The sequence below is a fragment of the Ctenocephalides felis genome, unplaced genomic scaffold, assembly GCF_003426905.1.
Source record: "Ctenocephalides felis isolate EL2017-DRISC unplaced genomic scaffold, ASM342690v1 CF-g0.4_SCAFFOLD_01170, whole genome shotgun sequence".
Classification (NCBI taxonomy): Eukaryota; Metazoa; Arthropoda; class Insecta; order Siphonaptera; family Pulicidae; genus Ctenocephalides; species Ctenocephalides felis.
The window spans coordinates 76,428,080-76,449,973 of NW_020537324.1; the positions used below are offsets into that span (position 1 = coordinate 76,428,080).

General features: G+C 24.7%; 1 protein-coding gene across 1 annotated transcript in view; it reads right to left on the reverse strand.

Moving 5' to 3' along the window:
• Nucleotides 1-2,760: 2,760 nt before the first annotated feature.
• The window catches only part of LOC113367650 (cytochrome P450 307a1-like), a 48,330-nt gene continuing 29,196 nt past the window's right edge, over nt 2,761-21,894 (reverse strand). Inside the window, 3 exon segments of the mRNA XM_026609237.1 lie at nt 2,761-4,004; nt 20,423-20,440; nt 20,443-21,009. Coding sequence (XP_026465022.1) covers nt 2,761-4,004; nt 20,423-20,440; nt 20,443-21,009 — 1,829 coding nt within the window.

Genomic DNA, 21,894 nt, shown 5'->3' on the forward strand with positions numbered 1-21,894 from the left:
ACACCATAAACTCCTATTTCCCTGACAATGAAAAAAGTTTTTGTATTTTTAAAGTATTTCGCATACAGTTTTACTTGTTGTCGAATTAAGAAAATTACTATATAATAAAAGAAATTCATAGAGGTATCATTCACAAATTCAAAAAAATTACATACAAATATTCCATTATATTCTAAATAAATTATTTGATAACTTTATTTTATATTTAATTAATTAATTTTTTATTCCTTAGTTAATTTTGAAATAAAACCTCCAAAACATTTAAAAATCATTTATATTTTTATTCTAAACTAAATTTACAACTATCAAATACCAAATAAAATTAATAACATATATATATCGGCAAGCAAAACTACATAATTTATAAAACTAATTATTACAAAAATAGTATTTGAAATCTTAAAATAAATAAAAATATTTACACGAAAAAATAACTTAAACATATAAATGAAACACTTGTTATATATTTTGTCCAATTTAGTTTTAAACCTAAAATAATTTATTTTGAGGCTTAATAGACCCTTTGAAGGGTTATAAGTATATTAATTATTATTTTTACGTAAGTCGGAGTAAATATATTTTGTTTAGAGTTCAGTTTTATGCAAAAATACATATAATGTTTATATAATATTTATTCAGTCTTTTCGATCACTTAAAAACATATTTGCATGATTTGTCCGACAGAGAAACTTATAACTAAAACTTAAACTATATATATATATATTATATATATATATATATACATCATATATATATATACATATATATAAATTTTTCACATATTATAGTTTTATACAAAAATACTATTTTGCTAAAACTTAACAAATATTATTGCCTTTTTGACCAAAAAAATTCCTTTAAAATCATGTGAGTTGTATGACAACGTTTGTTACTAATTTTTGTTAATAAATGTCTATACTATATATAGTACACATAGCATTAAAATTAATAATAAATAGTATATTAAATATGAATAACAATACAGATTAGAATTTGTTATAAATATCAGTTTTTATTTAGAAATTCATAAATTTTAATATGACTCACTTTTTGCAATTTCAAAAATTTTATGAATTACTCGTTCTATTTTTTAAGTTGAAATTTGAAAATATATAAATATGTCGTTTGACCTCAAAAATTTCGCGAGATCATCTTACTTTATTTATTTATACATTTAATAATTTTTGAAGCATATAAATTGTATAAATTTTAGATTTAAAATTCTACAAGTTCCTAAATTAAGTTTATTCTTAAATAAAATTGCTCTCTTATGTAAAATCGTTTTATGAAAGAGCAATATTTTTCGAAAATAAACTTATAAATTGTACAGAGTTAAATTTTAATTTTTTTGAAAATTTATAATAAATACGAGTACATCTTTAGTGCAAAAATAATTTTATGAAATTGAAAATAAAGATTTTTTTTGCGATGAATATTTAGATCTTGCAATTTTTCTTGGTGATGCATTACACACATATAAATATAAATGATAAAAAATATACATAAATATTATTTATTTAAAATAAAAACTAAGTAATTAATTTAACTTAAACTTTAACGTATTTAAATATAATATTTACAGTTTCTAAATATGCATTTTCATAAATGCTGATATGCATTCTCATAAAAATTATAAGCTGATTAAATAATTATTGTAAATAATATCTATGATAACAAATTGATATTTATTAACATTCACACAATTATATAATTTTTATACATATAAATTATACACACAAACTTTTTCACACAATGCTGTTAAACTATTCATTTTTCTTAATTCATCTATAATAATTTAAAATTTCAAATAATTTTACATTTACGAAAGCAGTCCTGGAAGTACTTGACTGTTAAAAAGTCAATTTTGATTTTTCAATTGAATTTTTTATCTAGATATAGACTAATAATTGATTGTTTGATAATCAAGAAAGTTCAAGAAATTACTTGAAATTCAAATTCCAAAAAGATTTTTTCAAAATATTTATATTTTAGTTCAAAAATTTCATTCTAGAAGTACTTGATTGATAGATAGTCATAACTTTTAAATTATTAAAACCATATTTTTAAATAATTTTTTTTATCTAGATATAGACTAATATTTGAGTGTTTGATAATCAAGAAAGTTCAAGAAACTTCTTGAAATTCAAGTTCAAAAAGATTTCTTTCAAAATATAATTTTTTTAATCGACAATTAGTTGTTTTTTAATAAAAACCAAGGTTGGGTTTATTTCTGCAGAGACAGTAGGTTGCTGCATGCCCAAAAAGTCAACAACTGTGACACTGAGTTTTTTTTATTGAAAATAAATGTTTAAAACACTCATTTGTCACTATCCTTGGATAAACAAAGAAATTGCGTAAACTTTCTATAATAATAGATCCAGATTAGCCAAATTTTGTGTGGTTTGTTCTTAAACATTTACCAATTCGAGCAAAATGACCGAAAGAAGCAAAAAAATTTCGAAACCAAGTACTTTTGGGACTACTCTTGTAATAATATAAATAACTTTAAATCTACAAGTCAGTATAAATCTATCGACCATTATTCTCACTCACCTTACCTTACTAAAAATATTTTAACCAACTATTTATTGTGTGCTTGTAAAAATAGAGATCAGTTATCAAAAAATAGCTGCAAAATATAGAACAACCTCCTTTGGATATGAAACTATTTTTTGTTTCCAAAACAGACATTGGATAATAAATGAGAGATTTATATCCCTGGATTGATACCTTAAAATATTTTTTACCTTCTAAATATATCTACTCTCTTATTCTTGGTTCCAAAATCAGGGAAAATGTATCCGGAGGTACTGCAACACATGCTGGATACGTTTTGATATTTTTAACATCCGATGTACTGACGTTGTAATGTTGCATAATAGTGGCGAACATGACAAAACTGAAACCCCTGACCAAACTTTGACCAATACACGTCCTTTTACCAATACTGAAGGGCAGGAAATGCGGTATATTTTTCTTGACCCTCATTTTGGGTTTATTTGCATCGTCTAAAATATCAGAATCAGACTCTAAGCCCGAATCTTGATTATGAAAATCTTGGTTGTGCAAGTCTTGTTTCTTGGTATCTTCGGGTACAGGTTCCAAAAACCGTTCAGGATCGAATTGTTCAGGTTTGTTCCAGTAAATATCACTTGTATTTAGTTCATAGTTGTTAATGAACACTATGGTGCCTTTTTCGACGGCATAACCGGCTATACTGGTGTTTTCTGTGGCGACATGAGGTACAATAGGTGATGATGAGTATCTTAAAGTTTCGGAGATAGCAGATACTGTGTAAGGCATTTTTTCGGTATCGTACAAAGTGATGCTCCTGGTGTTAAAATCGGTGACCTGGTCGATTTCTTGCTGGATTTTGCAGGCGACTTCGGGGTTTCTGACGGCGTTGGCTAACGCCAACATTACTAGGTTACCGATTGCAGAATGTCCACCCAGGAAATCTTCTAGCATATAAATTATAGTCTCACGGTTTACTGTTGAATCTTCACGCAAACTGTGCAGTAAAGCATCTGTAAAATCTTTCTCGGGCTCTTCAGGATCCAAATCGCGTTCCCTATCATCAATAATCCTGGACAAAATAAAACTCCGAATATCCTTCGACCAAGTCTCCAGTTTCTTCATATGGTTACGATAAAACGGCAACAAAAACGGCAGGAAATCTATAGCATATCCCTGATTAATCTCCCAGAAAATCTCATCAAAATACCTCACAATTTCCCTAAATTCGTCGTCCTCGTAGCCGAATCTGATGGAACACATGTAGTGGCTGAACATGTTCATACAAGTTGCCATCACCAGGGGTTTCAGTTTGTATTCTTGGCCAGGATTTACGCTTATTTCGAGCTGGTGCAGGAATTCTGACATTTCTAGACGGGCAACCTCGTCCAGTTTGGAGTAATAAGATGATCCGTCTCGGGGCGAGCAGTGCTTTCGGGCTAGATTGCGCCTTTTTTGCTGCAGGTGGGACCAGTCGCAGAGGGCCAGGGCTGGAAAAGGAAAAATATTAAAAATAGTATATTTTATTTTAACAAGCACACTATAAAAGGTGTGTTACGGTAATGCTATGTATTTACTGTGCGTTCAGGCGCTTCACACATAAAACTTAACCTCCAAATGGCACACACGTCAAATAACAATTTTAGCATGAGTGCAACTTTTTTATGTCTCTTTGATTATATATACGTAAAGTTATTACAGTCAAGGGATGTTAAGGTGGTCAATGCTAAAATAACTAGGTGTAAGTGGCATTTAGCTTTAGGCAACTTCCTAACTGCCAATAATTTTATTTATATATAAAACAATATTAATGATGTTTAATGCTCATTGTTGACTACTAAATGATCTTTTTTCAAGTTTTTGTTGCATTTCCGATTTGACTACCTGTCTATAAGTCTACCCATCTTTCTTTTCACTTGTCTACCTGTCTACCAATAATTTTAGGGTAGTTATTGTAATGGGCCGAAAATCGAAAATGAAAATTTTTACATTTCTCAACGTTTTGAAGGTTTCTGAACATTTTGGCATACCTCAGAAAAAATGGATGTGTGTGTGTGTTTTGAATGTCCGCATTTTTTCGTCCACGTTTTCGGGCGCACGGATCAACCGATTTGAATGGTTTAAAAAGCATTCGATCTCTATTGATAGGGAGATGTGCTGATTAGTTTTTTGCTAAGGCAGGTCCTGCAGTTACGGAGATACGGAGCAAACAGTGCAAAAAATACAAATCGAGTTTTTGAGAGAACGGAGTATCGGAATTGAATGATCTAAAAAACATTCAATTTGTAATGATTGGGAGAAGAGGTGATTAGTTTTTCGCAAAGGCAGGTCCCGCCATTTCGAAGATACAGAGCTAAATGTGCAAATATTGGCAGTTTTTGAGAGAACTAAGTGTCCGATTTAAATGATTCAAAGAATTTTCTGCTTGTTTCAACAAATAATTGCTTTTGGAAAGAAAAATTGTTTCTAATTTTTTTTTTCAAAAAATATTTTTGTAATTTTTGATTAAAAATTTAAAAAATCACCCAGGCTAAGCACAGTCTAACCGCCACTCTGGTACAAATGTTCACTCAAGTGCGTTTAGACTGTTTATGTACTGGAGCACTTTTTCAATTTTGTGAAAACTATTGAAAAATGTGAAAATGCCGCCAAGCTAAACACAGTATAAGTGAAAATGTCGCACAGAATTATTTGCAAATGCGTTTAGACTGTGACTATACGGGAGCACTTTTTCAATTTTGTGTAAATTAGGCAACTATTTTTTTTTGAAATTGAATTCGAAATGAAATGACGATTGTTAATTTTCGGGAGATAAATTTATTTATGATTTATGATTCACATTTAATTTACTCAGATATAACAATAAGATAGCAAAAATAATGAAAGTTACAGAGTATTTGTAATAATATATTTGAAAACGTTTAATATTTTTCGAATATTTCATTACGGTACGGGAAGTTCCAGCAATTTGCCTGAAGGCACGATGTCATACACCACTAGTTTATCACTAATATTATGACAAACGATCACGATTTATATCCGAATCTGTCGTTAATGAAATTAAGTAACGTCTTATGATTAATATGTAACTCAACAAAATAAAATAAAACAAGTCCAGAAGAAAAGCTTCGTATTACAACAGAGTAGTGCGTGCAGACTGTCAAGGTCAGATAAATACATATTTATATTAATATAAATATAAATATATATTGCATATATATATATATATATATATAATTGTATTTAAATATAAATGTATATTAATGAATATGTTGTTATGTTACTATTAGGAGAGTGTTATCGCTCTGTGTCACGGACTCGCGTGCCATAAATTATTTGTTTAATTTTATTTAATTTTAATTGCATAAATAAAACATGTGCCATATGAGTGAAAAACAACGATACGAGGAAAATAGATGAACGATGTGCATAGAAAAAATATTTCAGAGAAAAATAAATAACAAGACGATTTAGCATCCTGAAAATTTTCAATACCTTTTGCTGGTTTCAAGTAAAACTTCAACTAATTCTATTTATATTGTTTTTGGTTTGGTAAAATGAAAAAAAGCTGAAAATAGCTCAGTCAGTAGTATGCCCGACTCACACTTCAGGGATACTCAGTTCGAGTCCTGGCAATGACATGAAACTGTCGTTTAATTTGTTGGATTGAAATTGAGTAGAATATGAATTGGTGATTTGAAGTAGAATAGACAGGAAGAATATGAATTTTTTTGTTTTTGCTAGTCAAATAATTTTCGATAATAATCTTCAATTTTTATGAAAAAACAAGATATTCACTTATAAAACTCGCAATTTTTTAATAACTTTTTTTAATGGTTTGTTAATTTACTACTTTAGCTTATGATAATATGAAATAATCGTAAATTTTCCACAATTAAAGTTGACTTTTTTTCTAAATTCAAAGTTTCAAAGTAACTAACAATAAGTTATATATATATGTGACATTATTCTTTACGACAAAATGCATGAACTTTCAGATAAATGTAAAATTATAATAAAAAATTAGGTTAATAATTTAGATAAAAAATTTTACTGTCTGAAATATAAATTTTGGTTTTATAAAAAATAATCCATACGATTTTCAATTGATACTTATAATGTATGTAAGAGTATTAATTAAATTTATCACATACATCAATGTTCAATAATAAAAAAAACTATGAAAAAATCATAAAAAATATATTATATGTAGGTGTATTATGTATATTCCAAAAATTATAAATATTGTAAAAAAATTATAATTCATGTATTCACTTTTACATTTTTATCAATAACAAACCTCACATCGATTTTTAAAAGGTTTGAATGTTTTTAAATTTTTCAAAAACAAGTATGTTATGTAAATACACAAAAAATGAAAATAAAAATTTATTCCATTTATTGAATTATATTTCAAAATTTATAAAATAGTTCTAAATTTAAACAATTTTTTTTTATCATATTATTCAAAACTTCTTTATTTTATTGAAAAAAAAACATAATTTTCAAAATATAATTTTTTTAAAGTTTCAATATATTCAAAATTACAAAAGAAATGTATAATAAAATTCTTCAAAAATCAAAAAGGAATATTTATCTGTTATATTTTTTATTTCAAAGATTCAAGAAGATTTTCCGGAAAATATTAAATTAAAAAAATAATATTTTAAATATTTAACTCTTTCCGTAAAAAAAAATCTGATTATATTTAAAGTTTCAACATTTTTATATTCTCAGAAATCAAAATATTAAAAGAATATTTAAACATTATATTCAAAATTGCTTATTTCTATGAAACCAAATAATTTCATAATGCAAAATAACAGATTTTAAAATTTTACATTTTCAAAAATGACTATATATTAGTCATTTTATATTTTCAAGATATGAGAATATTCAAGAGATATTTTATACCCATACATTTCATTTTTTTAAAGAAAATAACAAATTTCATAAATCAAATTATCAATTTTTAAAAAGCTTTACAATTTTAGAATTTTCAAAAATGATAACATATTTTATGAAAATCTCATAAAAGTTAAATAATAAAAAAAGCGAAAATTTAAAATAAAAAAAACGATAGTAGATTTCATAATCAAAATATTAGTATTTAAATTAAACAAAAAATAATAGGAATGTTATTTATTTTATTCAAAACTTAACTTTTTTTTAAATAACAAATTTCACTATTTTTAAATTCTTGTAATGGATATTAAATTTATTTATGTTCTGAAAAATTGAAAATAAAAATTCATTTCTAAGAAATTAAGATCTCTTGACATATAAAACAAACGTGACAATTTTGCATAATTAAATAAATCAAACATTTCAAAAATACAACTTTTTGAAAACTCTTTCATTTTAAATAATTTCAGAACTAATTAATTATTAAAAATGGGAGTTGCATGTATATTTCGTCTCACTATATATTTTTTTATAAATATTTCGAGTATTCGTATTCATTGTATATTTTATATTAAAATTGATGAATAGTGACACATAAAAAGTCATAAAACGTATAATTATAAAGTATATTTTTCTTTTAACTTTTTTTTATTTTGACGAATGGGCTGCTAATTAGCTCAGTAAAATAAATATAATTTTTTGAAATTATTAAAATTCATATAATATTTTCATTCATTCATATAATCTCTCATCCGATCGGAATCTCAATTTATTCAACCACCAATCAAAATATCATTTCCAATCAATAATAATAAATATCAAATCGATAACTCTCATATCAATGGTATATTATGTTATCGAATCCTCTTAAATACCTCAAGTCGGGGTTCGGGTTACCATCAAAATTCACAAACAAGTTATTGTAATTTCATCAATTGTTTGTCATCATCATCATCATCACGATCATTATTATCAATGAAGAAAGTGGTCTGACGAGTACAAAAACAACTTGTTATTGTTGACCATTGACCACCACCAAGGTTGATTGTCAATCCTCGAAAAACCTTGACCATGATCAAGAAATTATGAGAAACAAGAACTGGTATCTGATGGTAAAGTAATTATATAAGATATTGTTAAAAGGGCCAAGGTTAAGGGAGTGAAGAGTTGGAGGAAGTGTATGTGATCATGGCCTTGGAGTATAAATGAAAAATTACTTTGATTGAGTTAAATAATCAGGAAGGTTTGTGTTCGGACGTCTTTTTCTTTTATTATATTGGCCATGAAGGTGACAAACTTCAGGGCATCAAGCATTACACGGAATAGTTGCTACCCCTGGTAATTGATATTAATATTATTATTACTTGTACTAGTAGTTCACTTCTAAAAGTAAAGTCCGCTTAACAACATGTAAATAACCAATAAAAATAAATATATCTTTCTTCATTTATAACTTAGTGATAAATCAGTGATTGTAATTAGAACTGCAACAAATACATAATTTATACCAACAAATCAGTGTTTAATACAGTCCGCAGCTACAACGGTTAAATTATAACCCAACAAACTGAATTATCGAAGGAGAGTTTTAATAAATTCTATAACTACGTAAGCATAAAGTACAGTTTGTGTAGGATTTAGTTGGGAAGATGACAATACACAATTTGGAACTAAGTGTGTCTTAGATTTGTATTTTTAAGCAAAATTGAATAGAGCTACTTTTTGATATCACATTTTTACACAAGGCTCAATATTTCGGATTTCCCATAAAACAGAAGATTATTATTAAACTTTATAAATTTAGATTAACAACTTTCCGTAAGGGTAAGTTATAGTAGTCGCAAAAATATTTTTTTTTTGCATATTTTTACGTTTCAAAGGTTTCTGAACGTTTTGGCATACTTTAGAAAAAATGGATGTGTTGTGTGTGCATACAATTTTCGTCTACGATTTCGGGAGCAACGATAAACCGATTTGAATAATTTAAAAAACATTCGATTCGTATTGATAAGAAGACGTGCTGATTAGTTTTCGACAAAGGCAGGTTCGGCCGTTTCGGAGCAAAGAATGCCAAAAAACGGAATCTCATTTTTTTAGGGAACAGTGTCCGATTTCGTTACCTTTGCCATGTATTTTTTTTAAATTTATATAAATAAATTCATATAAATTAAATTAATATTAAATAATACAAATGTGTGTCATAATATTTTCAAAATTTAATACTTAAATGAAATAATTTAAAATTTGTTCAATAATTATTTTAAGAGTTTGTAGTTAACAAGAAGTTTTTTGTAGTCAGTTTTAAATAAAAAAGTTCTTAATTTTTATCCAATAGAATTAATTACATAATTTTGTGTTATTTTTATCGCATAACTAAAATTGTCACGTGATAAAAATAACACAAAATTATGTAATTAATTCTATTGAATAAATATCAAGAACTTTTTTATTTATAACTAACTATAAACTACTTGTTAACTATTTGTTTAAAATATTTTAGAATATTTATATTCATTTTAAATGCTAAATATACAAATTCAATTACAAGGAATAAATTAAAAAAAGTGCTTTAAAGTTTTATGCACATCAAAATCATTTACAATAATTGAAACTTTTGAAATCTATTTAAAAAAAAAATAAACTCTCTTTTTATATAAAGGGAACCAAGTTTTTATGTCTAAAAATCAAGTTTTTTTTCTCTCTTAGACTTTGTAAAAGTAAATTAATATTCTAATTACAGTGTCAAAATTTTTTCGTTTATATTCAACTATACAGTTACATTGTTCATTATTTTAATATAATCAGATTAAAAATTGTATTTTAACATTTTTAATGTAAATAGACTAATTTTTAGTCTAAAAATTTGCACCAAACAGATTCATAAATATATTTTATCATCACAATTCAGGCTGTAATATTATCTTAATATAAGAATACTCTTAAAATTTTACTTTAGCTCAAAAAATTTTGTTAAATTGTAATTGTAATTAATATAAAATTCAATATCTCCTCTAAACCTTTACTAGGTTAATCGTTTAATAAATAATAATGAAATTTATTCTTTTAGTTAGTAGCAAGTTTTATCTAGCCAGATAATTATACAAAATTAATTAGATAATTTTATAAATGTTCAACATCATCTTAATATATTTTATCATCTTATCTTCGTAATAAATGTTATCTCTATTAGCCTCATAAATTAAAAAAAAAATAATTTCCTTCTTTAAATCGTCGGTTTAATCTAGTTAGATAATTATGCAAAATGAATTAGATAACATTCCAAATATTTATTTAAATTTTTAAATTTACTGATACTTTTACCATGGAAAAAATTTTTATTTATTTAAAACATTCATCAACATTTCACATATACTGTCAACTTTGGGAGGCCGTCGTTCAAAAAAAGTGTGCTAAAGTGTGTAGGCAAGTTTTAGCAAAAGTTTGCACGTTTAACGAAGATTATAAAATAGTAAAAAACTTGACAGTTTTGTAACAAAAAATTTTGAGTAAAGAATAAAACAGGAATCAATACTTCTTGTTAACCTATATATTTAAAATTTGCTAAACTGATCGACTTTGACAGGCCGTAGTTTAAAAAAAGTGTGCTAAAGTGTGTAGGCAAGATACAGCAAAAGTTTGCACTTTTAGTCAAGATTGTAATATGGTACTATACTTGGTACATTTGTAGCAAAAAAATCGAATAAAAAATAAAAACAAGAATCAAAACTTCTTGTTAACCTATCCATTCAAAATCGGTCAACTTTGGGAGGCCCTGGTTGAAAAAAAAGTGTACTAAAGTGTGCAGACAAGTTTTAGCAAAAAATTGCGCCTTTAACTAAGATTGTAAAATGGTAAAAAACTTGACTAGTTTTGTAACAAAAAATTTCAAAAAACCTGAAACTGGCACCTAACGTTTCGCAGTTAAAAGTTCGAATGTTTGTTTCACGCACAAGCTCCATGTGCGTAAATTACGCATGATATTGCTTTCAAATTTAAATTGTAGACCAAAGAATCTTTTTAGTTAAAATTCTATCTCAATCTACAACAAAAATCCACCATCTACCATCAATATTCCTCCGACGTCGTGCAGTCTGATCTTTTTCTTGTTAATTGCGGCGTTGAAACAATTATAAAGAAAATAATACTATGCTATAATAATACAATCCGGTGCGTGTGCTCGGTATTAATTAATCTTATTATATATAACCACTTCATACATACATATATAATAAATAATAATGGATAAGATAAATTATGAATGAATTATAAAAGAGTGTATGTACGTGACACGCTCTGTTACCACTTTTGTCATGGTTCCCTGAACGCCTCGGGGTACTTGCAACAAACTTGCTTGAAGAATTAAATTTTATTTAAGATAATATGAAAATGAAGATTATTTTTATAGCCGAGATAAATTGAGATAAGGTCAAATATTTTTAAAGTTAACGTATTAATTTTGCATAATTATCTAATTGGATTAAAGTGAAAACTTGCTGACGATTCGGAGGAGAAATTGAATTATTTTTGGAAGTTGAAGGAGATTTTTTGGAATAATGACGATGAAGAATATTAAAATGAGGCTAATTAATTTTAAATGATTATCAAATCTAAATTATAGAATAAATTTGCCCACAACTCGGGGGAGGAATTTTATTTTTATTTCTTTTTACTAAGATAAGATTATAAATTGCACCCCATTCTGGTTTAATTGATTTTTATTTGTCTTAATATGATACTTGTGAAGACTATTTGTATGAATGAGATAAGATTGTAGAAATAATAAAGATACTGTTAAATATTTATCAAATTCTCTTAATAATTTCACATAACTATCTTACTTAAATTATGGATTTGGATGAACTAAGTGTATAGCAAGTTGCGTGAGCATTTCAGTCCAAATGATTGACTTTTGGCATTTTTGCGATTTAGCAATTTTTCACAGTTTCTGAATTTCAAAAATCGATTTGGGATTGAGGGTGGACGAAAAATTTCACACTTTTTGGTTGAATATGAAGAAACAGCTGGGCCGATCATCGCACAAACACTAGTCCTTATAGAAGTACGCCGAATGGTTTTTAAAATATTAAAATTGGTTCAGTCATTTTTGAAAAAGTCAATATAAGGTAAAAAAATCTGTTGACAAACACATACATACTTTTTCCAAATGTTGGTCTCATTCGATCCAGAATGGCTTGAAACGTCGAAAAAATATAACACAACTGAATCGAATTTTTTTGGCAAAAATATAAACTTCTCCTTTAGGGAAAAAAATTGAAAATAAGTATTTTTAAAGTTAGAGTATAAAAAAAATATTAGTTCGTTTTCGATAACCTTAACATCTTTAAATCGAATATTATATAATCGAATTATATAACCACTCACTGCTTGATAGGAAGGTTAATAACACCATCTATCGACAAAATAAAGTATTTTTATCACATATTTCATCGTAAATTTATAGCAATGACAGAAGTCATTTACTTTCTTAAAATTATGCAAAAATGTTAAAAATGTTGTCTAATAATTGCGACAATAAAATTGTTATTTATGGATTATATTTTTAATAACGTTTGTTTAGAATTCGGGAAGTTCCTGCAATTTATCTCAAAACAAAAGTTAAATAAACTCGATTGAAAATCTTACGACAAGGTCACATTTAATGTTTATGTTATGTAGCATATCTCAGAAAAAAATTAAGCATTTGAAATTTGAATTTGCCTATTAATTTTTTTTATCAATTTTTTTTCTAAATTTTTAACTGCTTTTTTATTTTAATTTTTTTGTTTTTCTACTATTTTTTTTTTAAATTTTCTGCTATCTGGAGGTTAGTTTTACAGTCGTTGGCAGTAACAAAAGTGCAAATAATCATAAAAAATATTTTACAGTAGTACTATTGAGTAGTCATTATATTTTATTCTAATTTTAATTTATATTTTATATTCTAACTAATATATTTTTTATTCCATATTTTATGCAAAATGACTAGGAGACTTCTATTAATTATTAAAACACAAATTTATGCCCCGAAAAATTGTTGTCACAAAGATGAAATATTATATATTCTATTTAATTCTATTATATATTTTAACTTTGTCATTTGATATTATATGCAAAAATTCTTAGGAGAATTCTATTAGTTATTAAAACACAAATTTATACCCCAAAAATTATCACAACATGAAGATGTAATGTAGGATATAGAATTAGAAAAATTCAAATAAAAAAATATTAAATAGAGAATAGAAAAAAAGAAAATTTAAAAGAATATAGAATATAGAATTTATAGAATATAAAATGAGAAAATTTACTAAGAGACTTTTATTAGCTATTGAAACACAAATTTAAACCTCGAAATATAGTTGTCGTGATAAAATTGTAATATTGTATTCTTTTTTATTCTATTCTATATTCTATATTCTAACTCATTTAATTTTATATTCTATATTATATAGAAATTAACTGAGAGACCTTTATTAGTAATTAAAATACAAATTTATACCTCGGAAAATAGTTGTCATGATATAAAGATGAAATATTGTATTTTATCTAATTCCATTCTATATTCTATATTCTAGCTTATATTTTCTGTTCTATATTGTAAGCAAATTAACTCAGAGTTTTCTAATAGTTATTAAAACACAAATTTTTACCCAAAAAATGTTGTCACAACATGAAAACGTATCTTTAAATTCTATACTACTCCATTCTATATTCTAAATTCTTTTTTAGATAATTTTTATATTTCATGTTCAATTCAGATAATCACAATTTGTACTCTAAAATTATGACATTTGATCAGATTTTATTCTACATTCTATATTATATTTTCATTATATATATTATGTTTTAAACATATTTACGAGAAGACTTTATTTTTTCTAATCACGTACACAATTATTTGTAGAATATAAAAATAAACGATAAATATAGATATGTCTCATATAAAGTTGTTATTGTATATTTTTTTATTCTATGCTCATATATTTTGTATTCTTCATTCTTAATAAATTTGATAAGGGACTTTGTTTTAGTTATAAAAAAGCACATAAAAAATCATTATCACAACGTGAATTTAATATCGTTCTATATTCTACTGACACATTCTGATTTTTTATTCTACATTTTATTTGTATGTCAAAATTTTTTTAAAATAATTATTCCAATAATAATTTTATTTCACATTATTTCATTCTAAATTTTATTTAATGCATGTAACATGTATTATATTTTTTATTCTATTTATTATTATTTCACCACCATATTCTATATATTTCCAAAAATTTTGCATTGAGTTAAATTTATTATTCTCTCATATTCTATTTTGGATTTGTCAAATAAAATATTTCGTTTTTTGATAAAAATTTTACCCCCAGACTCTGTCTTACGTGTTCTTTTCTAGAAATGCAGAAACTTTCGTTTTGAAAACAATAAATAATTTTGTGCAAATTAAATTAAATAAATAAACAATAACAATAAATCTTCGTCATAATTATTTTCTTTATACCATTCCTTTTTACAGTTAGATGAATTCCGCCAATTAAAATAGAAATAGATCAATTTCAAACACTGATTTTTTTAATTGTTTAATTAATTAACTAACGTTCACTCCATAAATATTAAATATTATTTATTGTTACTGTAAATTTTAAATTAAACAGTACAGAACCGAACAGAATTTGCAATACTGTTATAGTTAGTTAAATAATAAAATGTTTCGTTTTAATTTATTTAAATAATAATAATTAATACGATTACGCTTTGATGGTTTAAGAGGATACGACTTGCGAATAGACGGAGAGCTGGTCAAAATTTTGTAAGCGACATTAAGGGAAAAGAAATATCTTATGGTAAATAAATTAGCTAAATATTTTATGTATGTATGCACTTATAGAATATAGAATAAATAATGCATAACAAAAAATCTACGCTATTCATAAAATAAATGGAATATGAGAAAATATATATAATTCTTATAAAGCATTCATTGCATAAGTATAAAATGAAATAAAGATAAAATATGATAGAATTTGATTAAAACTTTGAATAGTGAGAATATTTATCAAGTAATGAATTAGTTAATTTGGTCAGAATATAGAATGACAAAATATAGAATAAAATAAAGCGTATTTTTTTTAGTGATTTATTTACGTGTTAATAACTTAAACAATTTTTTTAGTTAAATGAAGAATTTAAAATAGAATTTGATAGAATATAGAATAAATAGAGATAGAATGTAGAATTTGGAATAAATTACAATAAATTTTTTAAGTAATAAATTTTTGTTTTTGTTTAAAAAAATCATTTTGTTGATTTATGTAGTACATAGAATATAGAATGAAAATGACAGAATTTATTGACAATTTTATATAACGGCAATATTTTTTTGGTTTGTAATTTTTACTAAAATAAAATAAGCTTTTTAGATAATTTATTTAGAATGTAAAATAAAAATTGATAGAATATAAAATTCAAAATCGAAACATACTATATAGAATATAATAGAATAAGATAGTATTTAGGGACGTTTTCGAGTAAAAAAATTATGTACTTTTAGAATACATAAATAGATTATAGATAATAATAAGAATTATACGCACAATGTTTTCATTATTTTTAAATAAAATTTATTAAATAGAATTTAGAATAAAATTCGATAGAATCAGTAAAGTGTGATTAAGTTTGTGTTTTTATATAGATGAAAAAAGTGTTTCAGATAATTTTGTTACAATATAAAATATAGAATAAGATTCAAAAACTTTAAATAGTTTAGAAACAAGTTAATATTTTTATAACAAAAAGTTACTTAGATTTTTCCTTCAGAATATATTATTTATATATAAATATGTTAGAATATAGAATATGGTATAGAATGTGTAATATAGACTACTTGATATTGTGTCAATATTTTTTGGGTAGTAAAACACGGTTTTCATAATTTTAGTCGATTTAGTTAATTGACGATAAAGAAAAAAAAATTAATTAGAATATGATAGAATTTGACTTGAAAATTTGAAAATTTGATAATACATGCTGAAAACATTTTTGTGTAATTATAAAAAAATTAAAAATAATTTTGTATTTGCAGAACTAACGTAGAAAAAACAAAGTTAAATTAAAAAATATAGAATATAGAGTAGGATATAGAATATAGAATAATAAAATTTTTGGGATTTTAATTTGCATTTTAAGTATAAATAATAAACCTAAGGTTAGTTAGTCAATTTTCTTAGAATTTGGAATACTTTATTTTTGGAATAATATCGGTAATTTATTAATTATAAAATAAAAAAATATTGATAATTGATAAAATGAGATGGCAACTTGTGTTATATTTTACAGGTAATAAAATTGTGTTTTTATGACAAAAAAAAAATCGTAGAAATTTAGATTATAAATTTATAAAGAAGAATAAAAAAATATAAAATAAAGAGATTTGATAATATAAAATATAAAGTTTAGTAAACTTGAGCATTCACTCTATATTTGCAATATACAAGTTAAAAATAGAATCCATAAAAAAGGTTTCAAAATTTAATTAATTGGAGTACTTTCATCTTCGATGGAAATTTAATTAAAGATTATCCCGGTTTGTTAATTTTTTTGAAAAAAAAATTACTGGATTGAATTAGAGGTTAATCAGACTCAAAAACTATTTTTATAAACATATTTTCATTGCGTATTTATCCATTTTTTAATTTTTTACTAAATGCATAATTATGGCCAAAAATTGTTGAAATCAGCAAAATAAATCCTATTTGGAACAAAAACTTGATTAGGTTATCATTTGTTGTCACTTGAGAATTGTTTCTTGTATAAAAGTATATAATTGCACACTTGGACTTTGTCGTCATTATAAATATGTATTACAAATTAGATTCCAGAAAAAGTAGAGAAAATTCTACGATATATACTTATTTTAAAAATTTTAATAAAAAAATGGAAGAACAAGTTTGATTGTCAATTTATAAAAACTTAATAGAAGTTGGGAAATTTTTAAAAATTGAATCTTTTAGGTATAATTATTAAGACATTTTAATTTATTTTGTAAATTGTTAAAGAAGTAAAATGATTTTTTCTTTAAATTTTTTTACTTTCTATATTATATGTTTAATCAATTTTATTGCAATGTTATGTATATATATATATATATATATATATATATACATATATATATACATATATATGCCATTTTTCTCACGACAAAAGGGTTTTACAAAACATATTTGATTTATCTCAAATCTTATCTCTGTTAACACTATAAAGAAAATCTTCCTGTACTTTTTTTATGAAATTAAAAAACGAGAGTAAATACTTCTTTTATCAAAAACTGACCTAGGAGCATGATAATAAAATAGATAAACATTCTGGACGACTTCTGGTTTCGAAACTAGTTTTAAAGGATTCACATCTGTTTTTTTTATCATATTACAGTTCAAATTTAAGAGAAAAACCGTAATTGATATTTAGTGAATATTTCTTAAGTTCGCAAACAATTTATATTAACAACAGATTTTTACGAAACAATGATTTTGTTAATGTTTAGATAAAACTAATGAACAAATTTTCAATAATATATTTGTTAGTTTATAAAAACGTTTCACGATATTTGAGATAAACCAGAAATAATTTAGCACTTGATTTTTTATTCATAAATTGCAATCTTAAGATGCATTTTTCTTTAACAAGATACCTAAAAATTGCCTCTAATTTTGTGAATAATTACTGAACGTCTTTTTTGTATAAAGACAGATTGTAATTAATAAAAAAAATATTACGAATGAATTTTTGTGTTCAGAACTTTTTTTTCACCATTTATCATATTTATTTGTTAAAATGTTTATTTAACACATGTCATATATATATATATATATATATATATAATTTAATATATTTAATATTAACAGTTTAATAAAATTACTTATTTAATAATTCATAAATTTATTTTTGTTTTTTATAAGTTTTTTTGGGAAATCGTACTTATATTTTTTGTAGGATTCAATTTTAATGAATTTTAAGTATTAAGTGATTTAAATAAATTTTCAATTCGTTATTTGTGAAAAGAATTATTAAAACTTTTGCATTTTCATAGCACATTTACATTGTTGAAATAAATTAATAAGACCAAATTTTTGCTTAATGTAAAGTCATCAATATCTAGATATTATTAATATAAATATAATAATGAATAATTTTATTTTAAAATGCACTTTGATTGTAAAATTGACGCTTTAATTAATATTAACATCAATATTTTATTCGTGAAAAAATTCAATTAACTTTATAAATATGTTGTGTATTAAAAACGCCATCCATTTTTTAAATTAAAAACCATTATATGATAAATATACTAGCTACATGATTGTAAGTACCAGAAATGTAGTACATTCATAAAAATAAAAAAGTTGATTAATTATATTATAAATATCTATTAAAAATTAATATTATAAATATGCTATTTGCCTAAAATGCTATCGATTTAAAAAATAAAAAATACTAACACATTTTCAAGAAAAAAAAAACAAAAACGAAATAAATTAAATGCAAAACCTAAATACTTTAAATTTTGTTAGTAAAAATTGCTACTTGTTTAAAAATAATCAAGTTTTACAAGTAAAATTTGAAAATAAAAATACTAGTTAATTTTTAAGGCAACAAAATTAGTTTTTGTGTCACATATTTCATTTAAACTTCGAAAATTAAATTGTATATTTAATCAAAATCGTCAACTGATTTCAAATAAGAAATTAACCGAATTTTAAACTCTAAAACAAATTTATTTAATATTGTAATATTAACTAACGCAATAAAAATTTAAATTAATTTATATAAATATTTTTACATTCTAAAAAAACACTTTTATTGTTTAATGCAATAAATGGAAATCAAAATTAAAATTTTATTTTGAACCAGAATGTCATTGATATAATAATTAAAAGCACTAATTATTTTTAAAGAGAACAAAGTAAGTTAAGAGCATTTGATTGCAATAATTATAACTATAATTAGGAAATATGCCAGGAATTTAAAACGTCGTTTTAAAAAAAATTAATAAACAAATTTTTATACAAATCACGTGATCAAAAATTTTTTTTTTCATCATCAATCACTTATTAATAAAGAACGAATTAATAACTCATTATCCATAAAAACTGAATTAAATGCAATATTTTTTTAAGCAATTAATTTTACTATTATATTTTGTATCAAAAACACCAGTTTTAAAAAAGAAAAGAATATATGTATAACATTTTTGTGTATTTTTTACAAAAATGAAACAGAAAAATATAGATTGAAGAATAAAGTATTAATTATTAAGGTTTAAGGTTATTAAGGTAATGAATAAGTTATTGTATCATATGTAGCAAACAACTTTGTTAAATATGTATATCTCTGTTAATTATAAATATATAAAATATTAACTCTGTAATAAGAGACTAAATAATCACACGGTCAAATGCCATAAATGAAAAAAAATTTAAAAAAAATGAAAAGCATTACTTAATTTTGAAGGGACGAAACAAAATAATTAAAATAATTATAAATATGTAAAATATTAACGCTGTAATAAGAGGCTAAATGATCACACGGTCAAATGCCTTAAAAAAAATGAAAAGCACTACTTAATTTTGAATTGACTAAGAGGATAAATGATTACACGGTCAAATGCTTTGAATAAAAAAAATTAAAAAAATGAAAAGCACTACTCAATTTTGAAGGGACGAAACAAAATAATGTTAGTGCATTTTATTTAAATGCTTCAAATTATATAGCGAGTATAGTGGGTAACAAAAATGTTATAAATTTTGTAAATAAAAAGCACCAAGTGATTATATTAATTAACAACTTTAACATTTGATGTATATAATTAATATTATAATTAAAAAATACGCAACACGACGCCTATTTCATAAAAAGTACTAATTTTTTTGTAACACATAAAATATTTGTTTGTCACTATCAATCACTGTTTGAAATTAAAAAAAAACATGCAATTCCTACTCACAATTATTCCTGTCACCCCAAACAGCTTATTAAACCGAATAAAATCCGGCCTGCCTCCGAAGAACTTCCCGTTCTGATTCAGCACCTCTCTTATTTTCTCGACGCTATTAACCACCAAACAAGGAGTAGCACCCAACTTCAACTTATAAACATCCCCATACTTTTTGGCCAAATCGGTAAAACCCTGAAAGGGCACCTCGTACTTCCCTAAGAGATGGAGGTTACCCAGAATCGGAATCGGCTTTGGCCCTGGGGGCTCGGGTAAGGGTAACTTCTGATGGTGATGGTGGTGGTTATCTATTATTATTAATTTCTGGTGGTTGTCCTTTTCCGGTGTGTACAATTTCACTATGTATAATATGAATGCGACGAGGGCTGCCAGAATGGCGAGGAACGTGTGCACTGCCATCGCGAACAATGGTCGATTTGATACTAAGAGGCGTCCGAGGCGAACGGCGCGCTTTATTAGACGAAGGCGGACGGCGGACGGCGGTGGAGGACGGTTAGACGGCGGACGGACGGTTTGGTCAGGTTGACATGGTGGTGCGCCGGAGTGGTAGAGTAAAAAGTGGTGAGGTAATGATGATGCTGCAATGGGAGGATGCAAATTTTAAGGAAATTTGAAAAAAAAAATTTGAAAAAAATAAATATGTTTTTTGGAAGGAATAGTTATCTTATATATATATATATATATATATATATATATACTAGATGACCCGACAGATGTTGTCCTGTACCCATGTCTACAATTCAAAAATTCCAATTATTTTTAATAACCTATAAGGTAAGGGGCCCAGTTTCTGACCTTTTAGAGTGACGGTGGAGGTTAAACTATAATAATTAATATAAAACTTAACTTAATGAAGAAAATTTAATTTTATCTATTAGTTTAGGATTTTTAAAATAAAGTAATGCGCATAAAAAAAATTATTTGAACTAAATTTATATTTTTAAATTGACGTTTTAAAAATTGACATTAAGAGCTCAGTTTCTGACCCTCAGAATTCTTCGTGTGGCAGTTTCTGACCCTGACCGTAGCCCCAATTTCTGACCCTCAAATTTAATCATGATTAGGTTATGAAGTGCTTACTAATTTTAAATAAACTGAAAATATATTAGAATAAATAAATTAAATATTTATTCTAAAATATACAGTTTGTTAAAATTTAACGTTTAAATAGTTCAAGTCTTGTTATAACATATTACACAAACAAAAAAATTAAATTAATTATTTAAATTACTTGGACTTTTTTTTATTTTAAGAGCTTTTTGTTTCTTTTTTTCTTCAAGTTTTCCTTTTTTAATTATTTTTCTGCCTCCTTGATAGCTTTATTTTTGGACCTTTTAGCTTTTTTCAATTCTTTTTCTTCTTCTAATTTACATTTAAATTAATGGTAATTGTATAATTGTATAATAATAAGAATATTAGTAAACTAAAACAGTCATAATTTAAGCGTTGATAAAACTGACATT